The sequence below is a fragment of the Leuciscus leuciscus genome (genome assembly GCF_965113295.1).
Source record: "Leuciscus leuciscus genome assembly, chromosome: 21".
NCBI lineage: Eukaryota > Metazoa > Chordata > Actinopteri > Cypriniformes > Leuciscidae > Leuciscus > Leuciscus leuciscus.
The window spans coordinates 18,401,157-18,426,368 of NC_138745.1; the positions used below are offsets into that span (position 1 = coordinate 18,401,157).

A 25,212-nucleotide genomic window follows, 5' to 3' on the forward strand; every position below is an offset into this window, starting at 1 on the left:
ATTTCGAAGGGGACATTCTAATCTGTATTAAGCCACATTAAGCGTTCTTATAATGGTTTTCTATGGGAGGAAAATGCTTAACGTGTAATTAAACGTTGCGTTCATATTCTGGGCTCATCTGATTTTTTGTACATAGCATAGCCTACTTTGTTATTATTTTAGTATCATAATGATTAATAAATGCACGCACAATTATCCGTGAACTTGATTTGAACAAATGCCTTTCAATTGTGTGTGCAAAATTCTGAATTAAATGCAATTTGTACAAATAGAGAGTCTGTAGGCCTACTATACTGTTATAGCCATTAAATAAGCACATTTAGTGTCATATTTGTTAAAATATTTTAATGTTTTTTTGTTTGTTTTTTCATTTATGTTGATTTATGAAAAGTGAACAGCACGAGTAAGATAGGATTTGCAATATGAGACATGGAGCGGGTCAGACATGATTTTGACCACTTCATTACGTTTTGTTTTGTTGAAAACCTTTCTTTAAAGTGAATTTCGTTTTGTATAAATTGTATCTTAATTTTAATAAATTTTTCATCAACCAAAGAAGCAAATAGGCCTATAACAGACAATATAATCATGGAGGCGCCCGCGCGGTCACTTGCATTGCACGTTAACTGGAGCGCATCTCATCCTAACTTAACAAAACTCAGTGTATGCCTCACACAGACATGAGAAATACATCAAATACACAAAGCTTGAAATGTCTTTAAACGAAATAATTCAAAACGAAAAGAAAAAGGCTATACTCTCTGATTATGTAATCCATTATGTGCATTTCTCTCTATAGGCGCGTTCACTACGGAGATCGTCAACTTCATCTTTGCAGCCTAATGCACTGGATTTACAAATGCACATCTTGCTTGTTGCACGCACACATATGTCGAAATAACAAGATATTATGTTGAAATAACATTATTTCTTTTTTCTGCTGAACACAAAAGATGATATTTTGAAAAATGTCTGTAACCAAACAGTTGATGGACCCCATTGACTTCCATAGTAGGAAAAAAAAAATACTATGGAAGTCAATGGGGTCCATCAACTGTTTGGTTACAGACATTTTTCAAAATATCTTCTTTTGTGTTCAGGAGAAAAAAGAAATTCTTACAGGTTTGAAACAACTTGAGGGTGAGTAAATGATGACAGAATTTTCATTTTTGGGTGAACTATCCCTTTAATAATAGCCTACATCTTTTAGAATATTTGATTGAATGCTGAATGTTGCGCTTGTTCAATTTAATAAAATTAAAACTTTAATTGTGATCATTAAATATTTAGTGGCCAAGTTTTGCGCAGATCTCCCTGTCAATGATCTAGCACCCCCTCAGCACATGCGTTAAAAATTATCTGGCGCTGCCCATTGTAGCCTATTATATAGCCTATATAAATGACTTCAAAAACATGTTTTACATTTTCAGTTCTTTCATATTTTCATTCCATTTACAGTTTGCGATGGCCACAGACCTACTATCCATTTAATAATATATCAAGTTTCAGGATATTTTTGCTGATTATCAAATAATTCACATTTTCACCCCATCAATCTAAATGTATGTAAATGCTGCGTGACTTCTACGTGTTTTAATGGTCGCGCGCACGCTGAACATTCAAGCCGCATTTGAACTGGAGCTGAGGGCGTTACCATGGAAACGAGATAGCAGCTCAACTGACAATCAGCGAAACTCCGTCTCTCACTGTTGTTTGAACTACTTTAAGGTAAGTTTAGTCCATATAATTACACAAATAGTACATACAAATGTTTCTGAGACTTTCTTTCATGTAAATCACTCGCTTCCGTTGAATATTTACTTTATAGAAATGGTTTCGTGTCTTTGAAAAAGTCCGTTAGCATCTAGCTAACTAGAGGTAACGTTAGGTTAACTATAGACTTGAGCTGTAAGTTTGGGCTTTTAATCACATCTTGTGTAGATGAGATATTTTGATAGTTTTGTAATGGTTTTGCTGACAATTGGTCAATGGATGAATGGAAATAAGCTAATTTATTTAACCTAAAAGTACGCACTGTATGGTTAATTCATAGTTATCACGTGACGTCACACCATTACGCCCACCTGGAGGGCAAGATAAGACTGCCCAGTGCCCAGTCATTTTTATCAGGTTTGTAGTTAGTATTAATGTAGTAAAACAGTGTTAAAAGATCAAATTCAATATATTCCTCTTATTCATGATGCATACTTTGTACAGGTAAGCAGATGAACACCAGGGCTCGAGACTAACGGCGTCCTATCGTCCTGGGGACGATAGAAAATGTGTTTAGGACGAACAGAAATATTCTCCAGGACGCCTACAGGACGAAAGACATTTTTGTATGCGTGTTCATTTATTTCTAGCCTATTAGGGTAACTTACTTAGAAAATGCCAAAATTAACCGACCAAGCGCTGACTACAACGGAGCGTGTCTTCTCATGCTGTTACTATAGTTACTATCACTGGCCGGTTACTCACCCGGAGACTTGTTTCGCGGTACATTTATCACATGGCTTATTTTCACAGACAAAAACGAGACGATAACTAAATAAAACTAGTTTTGAATGACAAAAACCATGACGAAAATCTATTGACATTTTCGTCAACGAATAAAACCTAGACAAAAATGTTAGATAGTGACGATTTGGGAAGCGATCCAGTCAGAACTGATGTCCTGCGTTTGATGCGCACATTTGTACTGTAACGTGCTGATCTACCCAGCGGCACACGGGCTGACATGCATGTCTCATAAAACGTTAAAAAACTTAAACGTCTGGGAGAATGAGTAGAGCAGACATATAGACCTGAATAAGAGTGACGACGCAAAAAAAGAGCTCTATTCGGTACGGTTTTCTGTGTGCACACACCCGACCCGAAGCGTGCAGCCATGCACAAAGACACCCATACAGCGCGCGAGTACTGAACTGAGCTCTCTTTCGTGTCTGAGTGGACAAATACACACAATATTATGTCGAAATGTCCGTTTTGGAGAGTATTCACGTAAACTATGTTGGTTATGTTTTAAACCGTTTTGAGTGTATCGGATGTGCATCAGCGCACGTCATTGGACATGATCCGATGTCTTAAAGTGACAGACAGTGATAAACCTAATGCGGTCTGTGTCCTTAATATTGATCAAGCAACAAAAGAAAAAGAGAAAAGCATTCACTACTCGTTAATAGCTTTAATAATGATTCATTATATTTAATTCATACAAATAAATATGTCTGCTTGAAAGAATAAAGAATGATGATATTTTTGAGATATGTAGTCACCAGTATTTATTTGTTATTTTTTAATCCAACCAACTCAAAAACGTTTTGAGCTGTATGTATTTTTATCTGCATGAATTTATCTGCATGAACTGCACATATTTGTTCTGCATGAATACAAAAAAGCATTTAACTCCTGTTATTTTTTATTAAATCTGTTTTTTACCTGTTTACAGATAACTACTTTGAATGGAGCTAAATAAATATAATAATATATATCATAAACATTTAATGGTGTTTTTATTATGTAACTAACAACTATAGATGATAATAACAAAGTACAGAAACAACATGTTTATTTTGGGACGGTTGACATTCACTTTAGGACGGTTCAAATCGTTTTTCAGGACGGTTCCAGGACGGAGGTGAAAAAAGTTAGTCTGGAGCCCTGATGAACACAGAACAAATTATAACAAAATAATATTGTTTGTCTTCTCCCCTTTACAGTATTGTTTGCCATCTAGTCCTGATCACAGAGTTTAGCTCCAAACCCAATTAAGCAGACCTGAGCAGCTGATCCAGGATCACCAGAAACTCTGCAGAACTTTGGTCTGGACACCAGTGATGTAAGTTCAGAACATATTGCAGGAGATCTCAACATTGTCTCTCAAGGTCCACTTACATGCAGAGGTTTACTCCAACCTAGTCCAGCACACCTGAACAAGCTAATTAAGGTGCTAAACTCTGGGTGCATATCACTCAGGCCCTAGCTCAGTAGTCAGTGGTTAAGGGATGTCTTTATCACAAAATCCTTACAGTGCACTGAAACATTCGCTCCCTAAAAACTCACTATTGGCGCTTTTCCATTACCAGTACCAGCTCGACTCGACTCGCCTTGTCTCGTCTCGCTTTTCGCTCCGTTTTCCATTGCAGATAGTACCTCCACAATTAATAGTACCTAGTCGTCATAGCGACGCCGCAGGAAACTGCCGTGACTTAATCTTCTACGCGAGACACACCCGCTACCCACACGCACAGGACAATGGAGGAAATCGTGTGTATGCTGTTTTTGTTTTTGCTGTTTTTTATTTAGGATACTCCGTCTGGCGCGTGGAATGATGACGCAGTGAATAGTGACGATTCTCTCTGACCAATCAGCAGTCTGCCGTGTTTTTTCACGTCACATTTTAGTATCGCCTCAGCTCGCTCAGAACCTCGCCGGAGGTGGTACGAAAAAAAGTACCTGGAAGCAGGTACAGGTACAAGTTTTACACAGTGGAAAACCAAACAAAGCCGAGGCGAGCTGGTACTGTGTAGTGAAAAAGCGCCATATGTTATCGGAAGTTCTGAAGCATAAAACTTTATCACACGAGACAGTTCGCTACAAAATGACATGTGATAGCTGATTTTAAAACATAAACCAATATTATATTTCAGCATAAACATACGTCGCTAGACAGGTAATGTCTAATCAAGCAAACATTTACAATTTATCTATGACTGAAATCTTGCACAAATATGTAGAGGGAAACCTCAAGTGTATACTTCACAATTTGGACAACCATTGTTTTTTTACATTTACATTTTGGTTATTGTTCTCTTTCTCACTTTAGATGCTGGAGAAAAAACAGCCAGGCTAAAGCATTCCAAGTGGAAACTTCTGTCGTGGCTCAATAATCCAGGACTGGGATGGTGGAAGGAGCAGAAGATCAGAGATCAGGAAGAGATCTACTCGTGCCCCTGAGGAACTGATTTACCTAATGCGTCAAACATTACCAAACATTTTCATCACTCGCCTTCATGTCGTTACAAACCTGTAAGACTTTCGTTCATCTTTGAAACACAAATGTAGATCTTTTTAATGAAATCTGAGAGCTTTCTGTCCCTCCATTTCACAGTTTATGCAACTACAACTTCCAAGGTAGTAAAGACATTATAACAATAATCAATATGACTCCAGTGGTTTAACCTCAACTTTATGAAGTGAAGTGAATTGTTTGTGTGTGCAAAAAAAACCCCATTGCATCTTTATTCACAAAATATACATCTTTGACACGTGTTGACGGCGCACCACGATTCATCAGTGTTGTGTTGGCGAGAGAGCCGGCCATCTCATGGTGCAACATGCGTCTGAGATACATCATTTGTGAATAAAGACGTAATTGTTTGCGCACACAAGACATCTGTTAAAAATATCTTCATTTGTGCTCTCCACAAAAGTCTTATGGGTTTGGAGCGACATGAGGGTAAGTAATTAATGACAGAATTTACATTTTTGTGTGAACTATCCCTTTAATGTTTTCTAATGTGGTTATAATTGGTCATTGTTCTGTTTTATAAACATTTTCAATATTTGAAACATTTATTGTTTTGAAAAAATGTTTATACAGAAAAGATAGATTCATTTGATCAAAAGTCACAGTAAAAACTTTTACATTGTTTAAAAAAACAATGTTTCAAATAAATGTTGCTCTTTTGAAAGTTCTATTCAAAGAATACTGAAAACTGTATCATAGTTTCCACAAAAATATGAAGCCGTACAACTGATAATAATGATAAATGTTTCTTGAGAATCAAATCATCATTCTGAAGGATTCTGAAGGATCATGTGACACTGAAGACTGAAGTAATGATGCTGAAAATTCAGCTTTGCATCAGGAATAAATTACACACTTTATACATGTATATTTATGAAAAGTTATTTTTAATGTAGTAATATTTCACAATATAACTGTTTTTTAGGGTATGCTTGATCAAATGCAGGCTTGAGATGTGATCAGGAAAGTGTTTTTTATGTGAAAGATGTATTTGGTGTGTCAATAAATGGTTTGCTACTTATTTTGTGAATTTTCTTATTATGAATATTAAATATAATCATGAATTCACGGTTGAAATTAGGCCTGAAAAAGACGTCTTTTCAACTCACTTTACAACCTAATTTAGACGCGATTGGGACGTCATTTTATTGGCGTCTTTTCAACGACCTGAAAAAGACGGCTTTTCACCTTTCACTTTTCAACCAAATTTGAACGTTGTTTAGACGACTGGCAATGTCGTCTTTTCGACGTCTTTTCAACGAGTTTTTGCTGGGTGGGAACGGCCACTCCGCTTCGCGTCGTGACCGCATTACCACCTCGGGTGTGCATTATTTTTCTAATAATTCAACGGCCTGTCGTCAATTATTCCTTACTTATTCAATAGATACTAGTAACTATTTATTAGATACTAGTATTTATTCCAAATGTTACTAGTAAGATTTTTTATTTTACTAGTAAGATTTTTAATTGAACTATCCAGTGGCCGTTCTGACTAGTCATAACATAAGACGAGTAAAAAAGCAGTTGTGACTAGTAAAATAAAAAATCTTACTAGTAACATTCGGAATAAATACTAGTATCTAATAAATAGGTACTAGTATCTATTGAATAAGTACTAGTAGCTAATCTATAAGTACTAGTATCTAATTAATAGGTACTAGTATCTAATGAATAAGTAAATTACTAGTAGTAATTCCTGATATCAAAAATTGCCATTGTTACTAGTAGAAATCTAATTCCTGATGTCAATAACTATCATTTTAACTAGTGAAAATGTAGTTGTTGATATCAAGAATTCATATCCTGCGAATGATTAAAAGTCAAAACGGCTTGCCTATTGCCATTCCCAGGATATAAATTGTTAATATCAAGAATTATAGTTTTTACTAGTTGAAATTCAATTGTTAATATCAAGAATTATAGTTTTTACTAGTTAAAATTCAATTGTTGATATCAAGAATGAAAATTTTTACTAGTTGAAATGTAATTCCTGATATCAAAAATTGCCATTGTTATATGGCAAGCCGTTTTAACTTTTATTCATTTCCAGGATATGAATTGTTGATATCAAGAATTACATTTTTGATATCAACAATTGCATTTTTTGATATCAAAAATGTAATTCTTGATATCAACAATTTCATTTTTGATATCAACAATTGAATTCTTGATATCAAAAATGTAATTCTTGATATCAAAAATGTAATTCTTGATATCAACAATTGAATTCCTGATATCTGTAATTATATTTTCACTAGTGAAATCTCACCATAGGCTGCCATTCAAAATCAATTGTTGATATCAAGAATTGATTTCTTACTAGTAGAAATATAATTGTTGATATCAAGAATTACATTGTTACTAGTAAAAATGGCAATTACTGATATCAATAATTAAATTGTCACTAGTTGAAATGTCTATTCTTGATATCAACAATTGAATTGCTACTAGTAAAAATTTTCATTTTTGATATCTGAAAATGTATTTCTGATATCAATATTATTTCAGATATCTAAAATGGCTTTCTTTACTAGTAACGATCACATTCATGATATCAGAAATTAACATTGTCACTAGTGAAAATGGAATTATTGATATCAAAAATGAACATTGTTACTAGTAGGAATTCAATTGTTGATATCAAGAATAGATATTTCAACTAGTGACAGTTTAATTCTTGATATCAAAAATAAAGGTTTTTACTAGTAAGAATTGTATTTCTGATATGTGTATTCAGAATTTTAACTAGTAAGAAATCCATTTTTGATATCTGTAATAGTTTTGTCGCCCTTTTAACATTTAAAACACATGTAGGATATGAATTGTTGATATCAACAATTAAATTCTTGATATCAACAATTTAATTCTTGATATCAACAATTTAATTCTTGATATCAAAAATGTAATTCTGGATATCAAAAATGTAATTGTTGATATCAACAATTATATTTTCACTAGTGAAATGTCACCATAGGCTGCCATTCAAAATCAATTGTTGATATCAAGAATTGAATTGTTGATATCAAGAATTACATTGTTACTAGTAAAAATGCAAATTCCTGATATCAAGAATTCAATTGTCACTAGTTGAAATGTCTATTCTTGATATCAACAATTGAATTGCTACTAGTAAAAATTTTAATTTTTGATATCTGAAAATGTATTTCTGATATCAATAAAATTTCAGATATCTAAAATGGCTTTCTTACTAGTAACAATCACATTCATGATATCAGGAATTAACATTGTCACTAGTAAAAATGGAATTCTTGATATCAAAAATGAACATTGTTACTAGTAGCAATTCATATGTTGATATCAATAATAGACATTTCAACTAGTGACAACTGAATTCTTGATATCAAAAATAAAGGTTTTTACTAGTAAGAATTGTATTTCTGATATGTGAAACTGGAATTTCAACAAGTAAGAAATCAATTCTTGATATCAACAATTGATTTTGAATGGCAGCCTATGGTGACATTTCACTAGTGAAAATACAATTACAGATATCAACAATGATAGTTTTTACTAGTAGAAATTCAATTGTTGATATCAAGAATTATCATTTTAACTAGTGACAATGTAAATGCTGATATCAAGAATTAGCATTGTTACTAGTGGAAATGTAATTTCTGATATCAAAAATTGCCATTGTTACTAGTAGAAATCTAATTCATGATATCAATAACTATCATTTTAACTAGTGAAAATTTTGTTGTTGATATCAAGGATTCATATCCTGCGAATGATTAAAAGTCAAAACGGCTTGCCTATTGCCATTCCCAGGATATAAATTGTTAATATCAAGAATTATAGTTTTTACTAGTTGAAATTCATTTGTTAATATCAAGAATTATAGTTTTTACTAGTTAAAATTCAATTGTTGATATCAAGAATGAACATTTTTACTAGTTGAAATGTAATTCCTGATATCAAATTTTTTTTTTTTTACTAGTAGAAATCTAATTCCTGATATCAAGAATTATCATTTTAACTAGTGAAAATTGAATTGTTGATATCAAGGATTCATATCCTGGAAATAAATAAAAGTTAAAACGGCTTGCCATAATTGTTACTAGTAGAAACATTATTCCTGATGTCAAGAATTATCATTTTAACTAGTGAAAATTGAATTGTTGACATCAAGGATTCATATCCCAGAAATAAATAAAAGTTAAAACGGCTTGCCATACTTAGCAGCTGTGGGGATTACGTTTTAAACATGCTCATATTTTAGAGAATGTAGTTAATATTTATTAATGATATCATATCCCCCCGCGACACATCCGCAATTAATCAGAATGTTATTTGTATTACTTGACCCACCCTATGGCCATTCAGTGCGACCTATATAGGCAGTCGGCCCCGCCCATTCTGGTAGCTGAAAGGCCAATTGTTGTCACAAACCGATGTCACATGAGTAACTGGAGCGTTATTAATAATAACTTACATTTTGGGTTAAACATAATATTACATGTGTGTACAATTCAATCACAAAACCAAAGGGTGTGTCTTACCACTAGATCTACAAAGAGCTACTTTCAATTGGATTTACTTTCATAAGTGATGCAGGAAAAATGCTATTGATATTTAAATTTGCTAATAAATCTATGTAAAATACATCTAAAACCCTAATGGGTGTGTCTTGTTACTGGTTCCTAGATGAACCACCATTTAGATGTTGGTTTTATTCACAGAACTAAAACACAACACTTACTATTGAAATGCAACAATTGAGAAAAAGCTTCCAAAGCAGTAAAGAGTTCCAAAACGCTAAAGAGTTTTATGGTCTAACTTTTAATAAATTCATGCAGTTTTCTCTCAACTTCTAATAGCGTGTCTTGTTATTTGGACCTTAAGAAACATTTCCATGCATGCAGGTATTTCTCTCATTTGTAATTCAGGATAAATGCTATTGAATTAAATTCCAACCTGTTAATAAATTCATTTTAAAATGCTTGAAGTTTTCCATCCGACTGTCTGTGGGTGGGGATATAAAAATGCGGAAGTATAATCTGTAGTTTTAACGAAAGCCCTGGAGTTGTCAAAAGTCTTTTGCTAAAAAAATAAACAAGAATATTTTGGTTTAGGTGACACGGAATACGAGTAAACATTGTTTATTTACATATACTACCGACATTGTAACAATACAAAGCAGCTGAAAATCGGTTACACTTTAAATTAAAGTTACACTTTAAATGAGAAAAGAACGTGAAATAAGTGTTAAGTATCAAACCTTCGGATCCCACTGTATTTTAAATGCACCATGATGACTCTTGACTGAATTCTCTTCAGGTCTGGTGCATGTTGGAGATGAGTTGAGAGAGGTCAATGGAAATCTCATTATACACAAACGTCCTGAGGAGATCAGCCAGATTCTGGTGTGTTCACTATTCCTCTGTTGTTTTACAAAAGCTGAGTCATTCCCTTAAGATTCCTTATCTGAAAAGGCACTTGCGTGATTTATTGTCCTTGATTATTGTTTGTCGGGCTGCAGTCTCAGTCTCAGGGCTCGATCACTCTGAAGATTATCCCTGCCATTAAGGAGGAGGACAGATTCAGTGAGAGTAAGGTAAATGTAATCACTTTATTTGAAAGTCATAGGACAGAATAAATAGCAGCAGCTGCAGGTAATGTATGCAGTGTTATGTTATGACTCTTTAAGGTTTATTTAAGAGCCCTGTTTGATTACACGCCATATGAAGACAAGGCCACACCCTGCCAGGAGGCAGGACTGCCTTTCACATGTGGGGACATCCTGCAGGTGGTGAGCCAGGACGACCCAACATGGTGGCAGGCCAAAAGAGTGGGAGACAGCAACCTGCGTGCCGGCCTTGTTCCTTCAAGACAGTTCCAGGAGAGGTACACAAAAATCATGTCAACAGTTGGTCAATTTTATAATCAGATTAGCCTCCTCCTGCAAAGTTTAATGTGGTACCTCATATGTGTATATATATATATATATATATATATATATATATATATATATATATATATATATATATATATATATATATAAAATAATAATAATTATTATTATTATTTGTATTATTATTATTATATATTTATTTTGATAAAATGCTTCAGAGAAATTCATTAAAACCACAGTTGATTTATTTTGAGTAAATATTTGAGGACACACACTCTCACATTCTGCCGCTATGATTCTTCTAAGAGAAACTTTCTTATTGTAATTATATCTTGTCTCTTTCCTAAATTTGCAGACGACTGTTGTATAGGATGAAAATGGGAACACACCAGAGCCCTAAATCACCCAGAGCAACACCATGTAAGTTCTCAGAAACTACTACTGGGTAGCTTAGAGAAATAGGGTACCTACTAATTAACTAGATGTGAATTGCTTGTAAACTTTAAAACAACATTTCTGAAAATGAGGCGGATATTCAGAAGCCAGATGGAAGTCTTGCATCTTTTTTGAGGTGTGCTGACTAAACCCTCAGAGAAAATGTGAAAGCGTACCTGTCAAAGCCAAATGGAGAAGAACGCTGGTATATTCAGATTAATTCTTTAGTTTTTTAATCCCTTCCTGTTAAATTACCCAGGAAATACAGTGTTTTTGCAAGAAAAAAAAAATGTTTTTATGTTCAGACGCTTTCAAATGTTTAAAATGTTTGTAACGATTCAGGTTCACCAGCTCTCAATTCGATTCCATTTTTGATTTTATCCATGTAAGCTTTATAATGTTCATTTTGCATACATATTTTGTATCTGCTAATGCTGTAATTTATACAGGCCAGTCCTTTTAACAGTACATTTAAAAAAACAGTGCATAGTTCATTGGTTTCTGGAATGGGACTATGCTGGTTGAGCTCTATGTTTTTGATTCACACAAAAAATCATAAGACTCATAAGAGTCAAAAGTATCTCATCACATTCAGTACTCAATTCACATCTCACCCCATCTGCAAGAAGTGTTGTACAATTCACTGAAAACGTTTGTAGGATTTTAAGAATATATATCGACATAGGTTAAATGAAGGGTTAGAATTTATACTTTTGACCAGGCCTATCAGAATTGACAATACTAGTTGCAATATTCCATATTCATTTGCTTTTCATACTTGTTCATGTTACAGCAATTGTGTTTGTTTCCTCATTCTGCTTACCCGAGGTGAACAATCTTGTGAAAAAGGTAGGTGATTTTGACAAAATGTCATTAAATATGAAATGTTAAAAGGTAACACTTTATTTTACAGTGTCCTTGTTACACATGTGTAGCCTACTTAGTATAGTAGTTAGAGTAAATTTAAAAAAGCAACTAACCATAAACCTTAGCCCGTAGTAAGTACAAGTTGTTAATTAGTTCAAATTACTCTATGGCTACGTTCACACTGCAGGGCTTAATGCTCAATTCCGATTTTTTGAAAAAATTAGATTTTTTTGCAAGGCCGTTCACATTTCCAATTAAATGCGACCTTTCGTGATCTCCTGTGTGAACGTGAAATGACCCAGAAGTGACCCGCATGCGCAGAAGAGTACTCAACGGTCAACGACGTCACTTGTTGTTTGCGGAAGTAGCTAAACTTTAACTGTGATTCTCTCACACACACACACAAGCGCGCGCAGCGACCGTTACACAACAGCCAGACAGCAGCCGCTGACCTATCTAATATCAGATTCAGCACAAATAAGTTAACATAACGTATATATAATGGCCGTGGGCTTTTTTATTTATTTTTTATTAACGGGCTCGTCGAGGTCGACCCGTTCGGCAGATTTACCTCAGCTCGACGAATATGCAGTCCGTTTTCAGTTTCAAATCGACGACTACTTCAACGCAGAATTATGACGTTTTTCGCGTATCAATGACGTGCGGGTCGGATACATGCGACCTGGCCGTTCAGACTGAAGTCGCATTTCAAAAGATCGGATATGTATCGGATTTGGGACCACATACCCAAGTGGCCTGGGTCGCATTTGAAAAGATCGGATCTGTGTCGTTCAGACTGTCATGAAAAGATCAGATACAGGTCGCATAGGGGCAAAAAAATCGGAATTGGGTCGTTTCAGCCTGCAGTGTGAACGTAGCCTAAAGTATTACTTTTTTGTGTGTAATTAATTGCACTGCAACCGTGACACTTTAAAATAATGTAACCTAAAAATATTTATAAATTCTTCTCAAATTCATTCTTAAGTCTGTAAAATGGTATGACGGGTATTAGTTACTAACTTATAACTAACTATAGTTACTAACTATACTCATGGCTAGTCCATGAAAATAACTACAAGACTCAACATCTGAATACCCAGTACAGATACTGAAATCACTGGGCTCAGTGCTTGCTGCTTCATTTTGCTGTTGTGGTTCTCTTTGCCTCTCCAATAACTCTGACCTTTGAGTTTCTGACCTACAAATTGTCCTTGTAAAATGTATATATCCCGTCACCCCACTGATTGTCCTCTCCTTCCTGTACCCTTTGATCTGTTGTGTTCTCCTGACCCACCCACCCTCCAGAGGACTGTGACAGTGAGGGCAGTGTCAGTGGACAGCACGTAGGTGAGAGATGTACCCTACACACTGAAATGCACTCCATATGGCTTTGGCTCTGGATGATGCTTTGTTGTGTGGTGTTGTGTGGTGTTAATCACTTTAAATATCATCTGGGATCTTTGTGAGCTCTTTGGTGCACTTCACCACAGCAATCAAGTGCTTGGCACATCCTAAGACCCCAGCCATTGGTCACATCTTGACAACCCGCTGCTCCGCTGCTAGCTTTGGACAACTCCCTCTGAGTTTTTGTCTTTTTTAGGTTTTTAGTGTGTGCTTTTTGCTAAGAGGAAGTTTTTTCTGTGCTTACTCTGTGGCGCTTACTACTTAAAGGGACAGTTCATCTTCATGTTGTTCAGTTGAGCCTGAATGCCTTTGTTACTTCTGTGGAAGTAATGTGGAAGAATATGCTTGCTGTTTTTTCCCTCAAGGATTCTGAAGTCATATGGTACGTATATGTGAGGAACACATTTAAGTCATGATTCACACACATATATATAATATAAATATACAGCAATTATTATAATCTACCCCTTTGCTGTAGATCTCATATCTCAATTGCACTTTCACATATTACAATTACAATTTCAATGATTTGTCATGTCACTTTGACATAAAACCTGACACATTGCGTCTAAAGGCACCATATTTGCACGCAATGGTGTTTTTTTGTCATTTTGGATTTTGATTGCCCCAGTCCCTATCCATTTTTTTTTTTCTTTTTATGGAAAAAAGCAGCCAGTATGTTCTTCAGCATTTCTGTTTTATTTATCCGCCACATAAGAAAAAAAAGTCATAATTATGGCAGTTGAAGTTATGAGATAAAAAGACATAATTATGAGATAAAAATACAATTATGACAAACATTTTGAGAATAATTTCAACTTATCTCATATTTATGATTTACCAAATCATGTTTTTTTTGTTTGTTTTTTATGGAAATGGGCTTCCATAGGAAAAAAAACAATTTGTAACATTTATTTTTGGATGAACTATTCATTTAAGTATAAAGCACAGGTGCACTGCTATAGCCAGGGAACTATTGCTTGGGGCTAATGGCTCACGCAGGCTTTGGCATGGCTGATAGTTCATGATAATCTTTATAGAATTATACTGAATGTGTGATGGTCTAACAGTAGTTGTAGTTTCTCCAAAGTGTAAGGCGGTGGCACCGTCCTGTGGCCAGGCCTTTTCCTGGGAGTTTTACTCAGGTACCACGTTTCTTTCATACTTGTAAGGTAAATGGATGCATTGCTGCTTTAACTTATTCAGGGCATATTAAATTGTACAAAGCAGATGAACAGCGTGCTGCTATTTGACCCTGAGATGCAGCTGTTACATAAAATCAGCTGCAGTGTGAGAGACGTGATATTTTTAGTCTGGAGGATGCACCTCTTTTCACCCTTGTCTTTTTGTCTGATCTTTAATGTACCAATTTTGTCATGTCTATTTCTGATCTTCGTTTTTAGATGTTCTTTTCCTATTTTGATCTATTGGAAAATCTCTCTGCTCTCACAGCTGGTCTAAGGAGAAGCTTCAGGCTAAGCCGCAAGGATCATCAGGGTTCTACCAAAGAGTCTCATTCAGCGGAGTCTGCAGAGAATGAGTTCCTCATATATGAAGAGGTGACCCTACATCAGATGAGACCTCAAGATAAACCAAGACTTGTGGTGCTGATAGGTAAGATTCGAGGAATTTCAGAGCAATCTAAATGACCAAATCGTTGCTTGTCTTCAAAATGTAATTTCCTTTGGGGGTTTCTCTCTCTCTCTCTCTCTCTCTCTCTCTCTCTCTAGGATCTCTTGGTGCTCGGATCAATGAGCTGAAGCAGAAGGTGATTGCTGAGAATCCTCATCGGTACGGTGTCGCTGTACCACGTGAGTTTACTCTTTCGATTAGTTCTACATTAGAGACTGTGGAGGTCCTGGCTGATACATTAGAAGCTGAATCAAAGAAGAACTTGTTCTTGCTTCAGTTTGATGGCCTGAAGTTGAAGAGCTTCTAATCTCAATAACTACATGTCATATATTGCAAATTCAAATATGTGACATTAACTGAAATGATTGTATACTTTGTATAATCATTTTCTAACAGACACAACAAGACCCAGAAAGAGCCATGAAAAGGAGGGCGTAGAATACCACTTCATCTCCAAGCAGGCCTTTGAGGCTGACATACAAACCAATAAGTATGTTATATGAAATAGTTTTAATAAGTTGGATGCATTTTTGGTATGATATCATAACACATCTGTGTGACATTTTGTTAAGGGCATAGTTCACCCAAAAACTTGAATACTTTGGCTACCATCTATCGTAACTGCATGAAACGTTTCTTATGTGTTCTGAGAAAGAAAGTCATACAGGTTTGGAACGGCGAGCATGAGTAAACAATGAGAGAAATGTCATTTTTGGGTGAACTATCCCTTTGAATATGTTATAAAATGTAATTTTACTGGTGTTTTTTAATGCAAACGCATATTGTGTATGTCCAGGTTTATTGAACATGGTGAATATAAGAATAACCAATATGGGACGAGTCTGGAGTCAATCCGAAATGTCCTGGCGAGAAATAAAGTGTGTCTGGTAGATGTTCAACCTGAGGTAAATGTAGCGTTCTCTTATTTTTACTATTGTCAGTTTATTTGCTTTTCTCTGTATTTCTGATTCTCATATCTTGTGATATGTTGCTATTTTGCCAATTATGCTATTTTAAAGTCTCCTAATTTTGTTTTGGAGGTTTCCTACAACAGCATCAAAGGTCAAAAAACGGTTTCATTTTCTCATAATATACATTGCACATCACCACATTGTTCAATGATTCTCAAACGAATCGATGGATGAATCACTCTCTCTAAATCCCTCCTTTCCGTGAGCTATTCTGCTCTGATTGGCCAAATGGCACAGTCTGTTGTGACTGGTCTACCGCATACAGCGCCTGTTGGAAACAAAAACGACTATTACCATAATAACTTCAGCTCCGTCCTGAGGCTTCCTACAGCTCAGCGATTGTAAACTAAAGACAGTAATGATGATGTCGATTTTACCATATCAATCCGAGCGCGAGACTCGAGAGTCCGAAGATGAAACATTGGAAGAACTAGTTATTCAACCTTAACCTCCATTGCAAGGACGACTTGAGCAGGACGTTTCTTAGTGAAACGCTACTCATTTTGAGGTACATTTATAAGATAATTCCTCAGCATTAACAAGAGTATTTCCATCAACAAACCGATGTGAATTTATTGCGGTGCACATGCGGGAACTGTGTCAATAACAGCGCATAACTTAAATTAGCCGAGCACTAACGTGAATGACTAATGTAACATAAACGTTTGTAAAACAAATCTTGCTCCATCCTTTATCTTTACTCAAAGTAGGAAGAACGACAGACCATCTGCATTATTAGACACAGTTTTAGGTAATAGTGGCCCTCAGATGATTAGCAGAAGTATTTCAGTAAGACAGATGATAATGTGAGTTACCCGGTTAGCTGGAGACCTACACAATATAAAATACCAAACATCTATTTTGAACACCGGTAGAAAATACATCAATTCATATTCATACTTACAGTTTGTGATTCTGAGGAGCAAGCTGGTCCAAATAAACTGGGTACTGACGTTTTTCGAATCCCGCGTTGAACTCTGAAATTTAAGAAGCAGTTGTCAGTGAAATGACATTTGAGGGCTGGTCAAGTTGTACGCGGGTGGACAGCGTACAACATAGGCGGGCATTTTGCAAATGTATCTTTTAGTGACGTAGAACCATAAAGCAGTTGGATTCGAAACACAAACAACTCGTAAAGGTGGTTCAGAGTCGATTTTTTCTTTTGGGAGACAATAACTTTATTTATCTTGCACTTTCGACTTTACAACTTTACAGAACGTTTACATTCACAAACAGCTATATTACACACTGAATGAAAGGGAATATTCGAAAAACCATAATAGGGGCACTTTAAGGTGCTTAGTTGCCTATGGTGGGCTCTAACCATCTGGGGTGGTTATCACCATCTTACCACTTCCAAAGTGTCCACTAGATTCTTTAGTGCTTCCCTTCCTTAGCTGTGCAACATCAAGACACCTCTCCCAAGTTACTCTTTGCAGTAATAAGGTTTATTAGCGGCCGGGAGTCACTTCAGACACAGCAACTCTAAGACCAGAAAAATACACACAAATTTATACCTTGCAGGTTATGTTAAAAAATAACCAAGTTACACACGGTTTGCACGAGCTGAACAGTTTCTTAAATTTGATTGGTTAAACTCATCTGGGCTGACAGTGGCAGCTGACACCTTCCTGGTGCCAAACAATGATGTCTAGACTATTTAATCAAATCAGATTTGATCAAATGTGACCCTGGATCACAAAACCAGTCTTAAGTCGAACGGTTATATTTGTGGCAATATCCAACTAAACATTGTATGGGTCAAAATGATCAATTTTTCTTTTATGCCAAAAATCATTAGGATATTAAGTAAAGATCATGTTCCATGAAGATATTTTGTAAATTTCCCACCTTAAATATATATATAAAAAAATATTTTTGTGAGTGGATGCAGCACTATCGCCAATAGAAATGGACAACTTTAAAGGCGATTTTTTTTAAAATATTTCGATTTTTCTGCACCCTCAGATTCCAGATTTTCAAATAGTTGTATGTTGGCCAAATATTGTCCTATCTTAACAAACAGCTTTCAGCTTTCAGATGATGCAGATATCTCAATAAAAAAATAAAAAAAACCATAAGACTGGTTTTGTGGTCCAGGGTCACAAATAGACTATTTAATCAAAATTACATATTTAAACATTTTTTTTCTGTGAAAATAATTTCTTCATGGCTTAAAATATAACTCTACACCCTTGCTTCATTTAGTATATGCCAAACCATGAACATGCAAATTAGCTTTTTAGTGATTTTAAGAAGGGATGTAATTGTTCTGTATTTATACAGATTTCCGTACCTGAAAAGTATATGACCCATGTGAATGCGTAAATCCTCACGTAAATTGCATAATGCATTTGTATTGTATTGAAAAGAACAGCTTTGATATTTTGAAAAAAAACTCAGTTTCATGTGAAAAAGTCATGTGGTTTAGGGGTAGATTATTGTATAATATTCAGATTTGTAAGTCACTTTGGATAAAACTGTTTGCTAATAAATAAATGTAAGCGTAAATGGTGATCTCTTCCACAGTGGTAAGGTTTCTGCTCAACCTAATCTGGATTTGAATCTACAACTTCTGTTATCAGCAGAGCTGATCATTTTTGCTGAGCACATAATTGAAAACCCATGCTATGATTTTTATTTCCTTTTACTGTAATGCTCAGGCTCTGAAAATCCTACGTACGGCAGAGTTTAAGCCCTATGTGATCTTTGTAAAGCCACGCATCCCTGAGATTCGTCGGCAACAGAGCTCTCCCACATCACCAGGAAGGGGTGACAATGGACACATCACGGTGAGACTGATTTATATCACCATACTACCCAAATGGTGCTTGTAAATTGTACACAGTTGACAAAAACGTTTTGGGTTACTTGACTGTAACCCTGTTCCCTGAAAAAGAAGGAATGAGAAGCTGTGCTTGATTTAAGCGCTATGGGAAAACATCTTTGTTTGACCGGTTGTGAACACGTGTGGCAAACATACCAAGAATTTGCCACTGATGATGACGTCATCGGAATGCGCACGTCAGAGGCTATAAATAGAGGTATACTTGTCTGAAGAACATCCTGGACAGGCCCCGAGTGCGGCAATAAAATGTAGCATCTTTTTCTCACTTTTTTTAGTGAACAGGATTACAGTCAAGTAACCTGAGACGTTGCCTTTCAAAAGCTACTCTCAATGCTGCACTTGATTTAAGCACTATGGGAACTAGAATAATTATAATAACGGACTACCAACGTCGCCGCACTGTACCCCTCAAAGTTGTGTAGTTTGTGCGCACAAACACGAGTAGGGCCTCGGACATGAACTTGGGATATCGACTCATGGATGTGACATAGTCTGCTTTGTGGCGGCCGCCCCCCAGTTACAGCCCCCAACAAGAATTTAAGAGCCCATAACAACTGAATAGCGGCTCCGACTTACGCCACTGGCTAGTGCAGTGGACGTAATTCTGAAGAGCATGAACTAGACACAGTGGCCCTCATTTATCAAAAGTGCGTACATCAAATTTCCAGCGTACACCCAAAACCACGGTGACTTTGAGATTTATCAATATGAACGTTGCCGTACGGCACGCTCAAATCCTACGCCAGCTCAGGAGGTGGTGTACGCACGTTTTGAGTTAGTGTGGAAATGCGCAGAAAAACAATTCCTAACACCACAAAACGCACTGACAAACTAAAAGATATGATATATTATGACCCACTGTAAAAAAACAACAACATAGTAATTATAAACTTCAGTGTTTATTTTTGTGCAACATGGACTTCAATGTTTAAGTTGTGTGACTTTACCAAAGCATTTGATTTGTAGGCATATGTATTCCTTCAGTTGCGAGCCTGTGCGCTTTACCTGACGTTTCATGCCTTGTTTATACTTTCGCCTGGCTCCGCAGCGCGAGTCTCCGCAGACTCCCCAAACGGCACGAGGCGTTTATACTCGACGCGCTCGCCGTTGTACTATTCTTTGAAACGATGGTTAGGCCAGGGTTAGGCCCGGCAGGTGTGCACGGACTGGGTTTAGTAATGAAAGGCTTTCAATGACCAAAAAAAAAATTCAGACTGACAAAATAATAAAAATTACATTCTTCTTCTTTTAAATATTATTATTATTATTATTATTAATACAAATAATAATAATAACGACATTCTTCTTCTAAATAACAATAAGCGTCATTAATAATAAAAATCTAGAAATCAATTTTGTTTCTTTCCACTTCCCTGGTTTCGCTTTCTCTTTCTCAAAGAAGTTTCTCTTCTTTGCCGTCTTCCGTGTGTCCATGGCGTAAAATGAGGGCGTGGGGGAAGCGGAGACTTGAATATATAGGGGCGTGTTATTCTAATGACGATCGTTTTTCAGCCGCGGCATTTATCAAGGGCAGGTATTGCGTACACCTGGATTTCAAAGGTACGCACAGCTTCATAAATCAGGCGGTGAGAGGAGTGTAAGCATAATCTTACGCCAACATATACGCCCGTTTCTACGCAAGATTGATAAATGAGGGCCAGTGACCGTATTGCTTTTTTTTTATACACTCACCTAAAGGATTATTAGGAACACCATACTAAGGCCCAATCCCAATTCTATTTTATACCCCTTCGCCTACCCCTAACCTTTACCCCTTGCCCCTTGAAACAGAGTGGCAAGGCGTAGGGGTGAAAATATTCCCCTAAGAAATGGGACACCACTACTACACCGTTACATGTCATTATACATCGTCGCTAGCGCCTACGTCACAGGAGATGCGCCAATGTTTATCACAAACTTCCAAGATGCCATCGTCAGCTGTAGTCTTGCGTGAGTTACAGCTATTTTTTGTATTTTTCTTCTGAAGTTTGCAGAAAAAAACGGAGATGACGATATCTTCGACGCCTAAAAGCTGCGTTCACACCAAACGCGAATAGAGCGTCTGGCGCGAGTGATTTCAATGTTAAAAGACGCATTTACACGCGTCTGGAGGTCTTGCGGCGCGAATGAGGCGTTTAGTGTGGCGCGGTGGACGTGAATTCGCCTCATTCGCGCGTCCACTTCGCTTCAAACTTTTGCTTTTTACACGCGTCATATTGTTAACGAACTTTAACGATTTTTTTGCAACTGTTTCTTTGAAGAACATGACCGTAAATATGAACACAAGATTGAATGTGACAAAGAAAATGATTATTGGCAGTCATGTTGCCTCTGTAGCCGGTGTATGCAGGTACATTTCTCATACCCCTTCGTTTGAAGTGTGGTCCCGAAAAATCTTCGTTTCAAGGGCTATCTGGCCCTTCTCCTTACCCCTACCCCTCCAACCAAAAGAGAATTGAGACAGCCCTACCCCTTCACGTGCACACGCAAAACAGAGGGGAAGGGGTAAGTGAAGGGGTAAGGGGTAGAATTGGGATTGGCCCTAATACTGTGTTTGACCCCCTTTCGCCTTCAGAACTGCCTTAATTCTACGTGGCATTGATTCAACAAGGTGCTGAAAGCATTCTTTAGAAATGTTGGCCCATATTGATAGGATAGCATCTTGCAGTTGATGGAGATTCGTGGGATGCACATCGAGGGCACGAAGCTCCCGTTCCACCACATCCCAAAGATGCTCTATTGGGTTGAGATCTGGTGACTGTGGGGGCCATTTTAGTACAGTGAACTCATTGTCATGTTCAAGAAACCAATTTGAAATGATTCGAGCTTTGTGACATGGTGCATTATCCTGCTGGAAGTAGCCATCAGAGGATGGGGTACATGGTGGTCATAAAGGGATGGACATGGTCAGAAACAATGCTCAGGTAGGCCGTGGCATTTAAACGATGCCCAATTGGCACTAAGGGGCCTAAAGTGTGCCAAGAAAACATCCCCCACACCATTACACCACCACCACCAGCCTGCACAGTGGTAACAAGGATGATGGATCCATGTTCTCATTCTGTTTACGCCAAATTCTGACTCTACCATCTGAATGTCTCAACAGAAATCGAGACTCATCAGACCAGGCAACATTTTTCCAGTCTTCAACTGTCCAATTTTGGTGAGCTCGTGCAAATTGTAGCCTCTTTTTCCTATTTGTAGTGGAGATGAGTGGTACCCGGTGGGGTCTTCTGCTGTTGTAGCCCATCCGCCTCAAGGTTGTGCGTGTTGTGGCTTCACAAATGCTTTGCTGCATACCTCGGTTGTAACGAGTGGTTATTTCAGTCAAAGTTGCTCTTCTATCAGCTTGAATCAGTCGGCCCATTCTCCTCTGACCTCTAGCATCAACAAGGCATTTTCGCCCACAGGACTGGCGCATACTGGATGTTTTTCCCTTTTCACACCATTATTTGGAAACCCTAGAAATGGTTGTGTGTGAAAATCCCAGTAACTGAGCAGATTGTGAAATACTCAGACCGGCCCGTCTGGCACCAACAACCATGCCACGCTCAAAATTGCTTAACTCACCTTTCTTTCCCATTCTGACATTCAGTTTGGAGTTCAGGAGATTGTCTTGACCAGGACCACACCCCTAAATGCATTGAAGCAACTGCCATGTGATTGGTTGATTAGATAATTGCATTAATGAGAAATTGAACAGGTGTTCCTAATAATCCTTTAGGTGAGTGTATATATGTCAAGCTGAAATAAAAGTAAAATCAGATAAGATTGGCAGTTTATTTTTTTCGTAATGATATGACGACCAAGTCACGAGCCATCCTGCTACATAGCCTCTATGTGGCTGTTGGATGCTTGAAGACCATCTTTAGAGTTAGCCCCTCAAGGACCACGGCTAAATCCCATGAGGGAACTTTTACTCCGACGGATGGTCTCAGTTGCCTAGCGAGGTAGGGAGCTCTAGCACTGGGCCATGGCATCCAGACCCAGGGGGGCTGGAGGAGTCAGTGAGAAGTAAAGGGGACATTGTTTCTTTTGAAGTGAAGAGGACCACCTCTGCTTCGTAAAATCTTTCCCAGATCTGACTGACCACATCGGAATGGAGCTTCCAATCCCCATGTATGACCTCCTGTCTGGACAGTAAATCTGCTCCCACATTCATGCTTCCGGGACATGCCACCTGCATCAGGACATGGTAGCCCCTAAACTGCCGGAGGAAGTATTTCAGGCCCAGAAATACAGTCAACAATTGAAGGCAATTGATGTACAAATCGAGATGGCAGCCTCTTTTGACCCCTTGGGCTGGACAGCCATCTAAGACCGCACCCCAGCCCGTCAGAGAAGCATTTGTCGTTAGCATACTGCGACAACAACATGGACCTAGAGTGGGACCCACGGTGAGGAACCGGGGTCTGAGCCACATAGAGAGGGGACAAAGCCCGCAGCATAACCCTTACCGTAAAAATGGATTTTAGATGGCACGAAGCACTCGGTGTGTGCCCTTACTCTTATTTGCCTCTGGGGATTAGCCCTTGGATGAAATCCCCTGGTTCTGAGCCACAGCTGAAACAGTCTCATGTGCAGAAGGCCCAAAGGTATCACAGTGGACAAAGCTGCCATAAGACCTAGAACTCTTTGAAAGTGAGTTATCCAAATATCAACCAGGCAAGTAAAAATGGTCTGGATGTAAGGCTGAAAATTGTTATTTTCATATTAGAGCAGTTTCAACAAAGAATCATGAAATCATAGCTTGCAAACACACACAATTTCTTTGAATGCGATCATAGGAACAAGAGAGAATGGGAATCTCCCGTTTACTCAATTCCCTTATTTACATATATTTACATAATATTATTTACATAGTGGACCGGTTATCTGTGTGTTGTCTCGGTAGATGCGAGATCCGAGCCACTAGATTATTTATTGACGAGAACCCACGTCCTCAGCCCGCTCTTCAAGAAGCGCTGTCTTCAGCAACGGACGAGAGCATGTCGCGATCCTGAGAGAGAACGAGAGAAAGGGAAGGACCCGTCACCCTCTCCTCAGCCAGATCAACTCGCGAGCCCCATGATTTCATCATTGCTTGTCCCTAAGGCGAGTCTGGAGCAGAGCACTTTGATGGGCAATGACTCGCAGTGCTATCACTCTGCATCCTTGAGGGCTGCTACAGCGTGCTTTTCCCCCAATACATGCGGATCATCATCCAAAATGGGCCGTGAGCAGGGCAGCACGCCTTTCTCGCGACATGATTCTCTTTTCTTTTTGTTTTCAGAGAAAGAGGAAGAGAGTGAGAAAAGTCTTTTTCCTGCCTGACAAAACTAATTCTTAGCAAAAGGAATAGTTTGAGAACAGTTTTGAATAGCACACACAGCACACAATGCGGTTCTGAAGACAAAGGAAACCAATGAGCGCACCTGTCACGCGTCTATTTACAGCTTCTGACATGCTCATTCCGATGACGTCATCATCATAGGTTATTTAAGCCAAATTCTTGGTGTGTTTGCCACATGTTCACAACCAGTCAAACAAAGATGTTTTCCCATAGCGCTTAAATTAAGCATAGCATTGAGAGTAGCTTTTAAAAGGGATTTTTTTTTCTATACCTCTTTCTCTCTCACATTGTGAAAAGGATGAAGACCTGCAGGACATGAGGCAGTCAGCCGAGCAGATGGACCAGCAATATGGCCATCTAGTGGACAGGGTCCTAGTAAAGGAGGACTCTGCCAGCGCCTGTGTAGAGCTGAGGAATATTCTGGAACGACTCGAGAGGGAGCCGCAGTGGGTGCCTGTCAGCTGGGTCCGATCATGATCCTCCCTCCCTCCTTCCTTAAATTCAAACACTCGCATATGGTGTATTGAAAACATAGACCTCTCTGCCTCTTTCTGAGTCTACTGTCTGCCAGTTTCTGTTTCATCCTGTTTGACATAAGTAATATAAAGCAAAATACAAAAGTGCCGTCTGAATGGTTGAAAGTGCGCTACTAAGATTTCTGTTGATAAGATTTTGCATGAAAGTACCGTAGCATTGACAAGAAATGTTTAACTATTAGCTGAAATAATTTACATTTACATTTACATTTATTCATTTAGCTGACGCTTTTATTCAAAGCGACTTACAATTGCTTTATATGTCAGAGGTCGCACGCCTCTGGAG

The 25,212-nt window shown here is 37.6% G+C and overlaps 1 protein-coding gene across 4 annotated transcripts in view; it reads left to right on the top strand.

Annotated features, from left to right (window-relative positions):
* The window catches only part of mpp3b (MAGUK p55 scaffold protein 3b), a 58,870-nt gene extending 33,757 nt beyond the window's left edge, over positions 1 to 25,113 (top strand). For 2 of the 4 annotated variants that reach the window (XM_082152754.1, XM_082152755.1), the window contains exons 8-20: positions 10,328 to 10,413; positions 10,530 to 10,604; positions 10,698 to 10,894; positions 11,257 to 11,321; positions 12,165 to 12,185; positions 13,509 to 13,550; positions 14,678 to 14,752; positions 15,060 to 15,221; positions 15,338 to 15,418; positions 15,636 to 15,729; positions 16,036 to 16,144; positions 18,874 to 19,002; positions 24,688 to 25,113. In XM_082152754.1, the coding sequence (XP_082008880.1) occupies positions 10,328 to 10,413; positions 10,530 to 10,604; positions 10,698 to 10,894; positions 11,257 to 11,321; positions 12,165 to 12,185; positions 13,509 to 13,550; positions 14,678 to 14,752; positions 15,060 to 15,221; positions 15,338 to 15,418; positions 15,636 to 15,729; positions 16,036 to 16,144; positions 18,874 to 19,002; positions 24,688 to 24,867 (1,316 nt within the window). In that variant the 3' untranslated portion in view covers positions 24,868 to 25,113. The remainder of the gene's footprint in view (positions 1 to 10,327; positions 10,414 to 10,529; positions 10,605 to 10,697; positions 10,895 to 11,256; positions 11,322 to 12,164; positions 12,186 to 13,508; positions 13,551 to 14,677; positions 14,753 to 15,059; positions 15,222 to 15,337; positions 15,419 to 15,635; positions 15,730 to 16,035; positions 16,145 to 18,873; positions 19,003 to 24,687) is intronic. The other 2 variants (XM_082152756.1, XM_082152757.1) reach the window with 2 other exon arrangements.
* Positions 25,114 to 25,212: the final 99 nt, after the last annotated feature.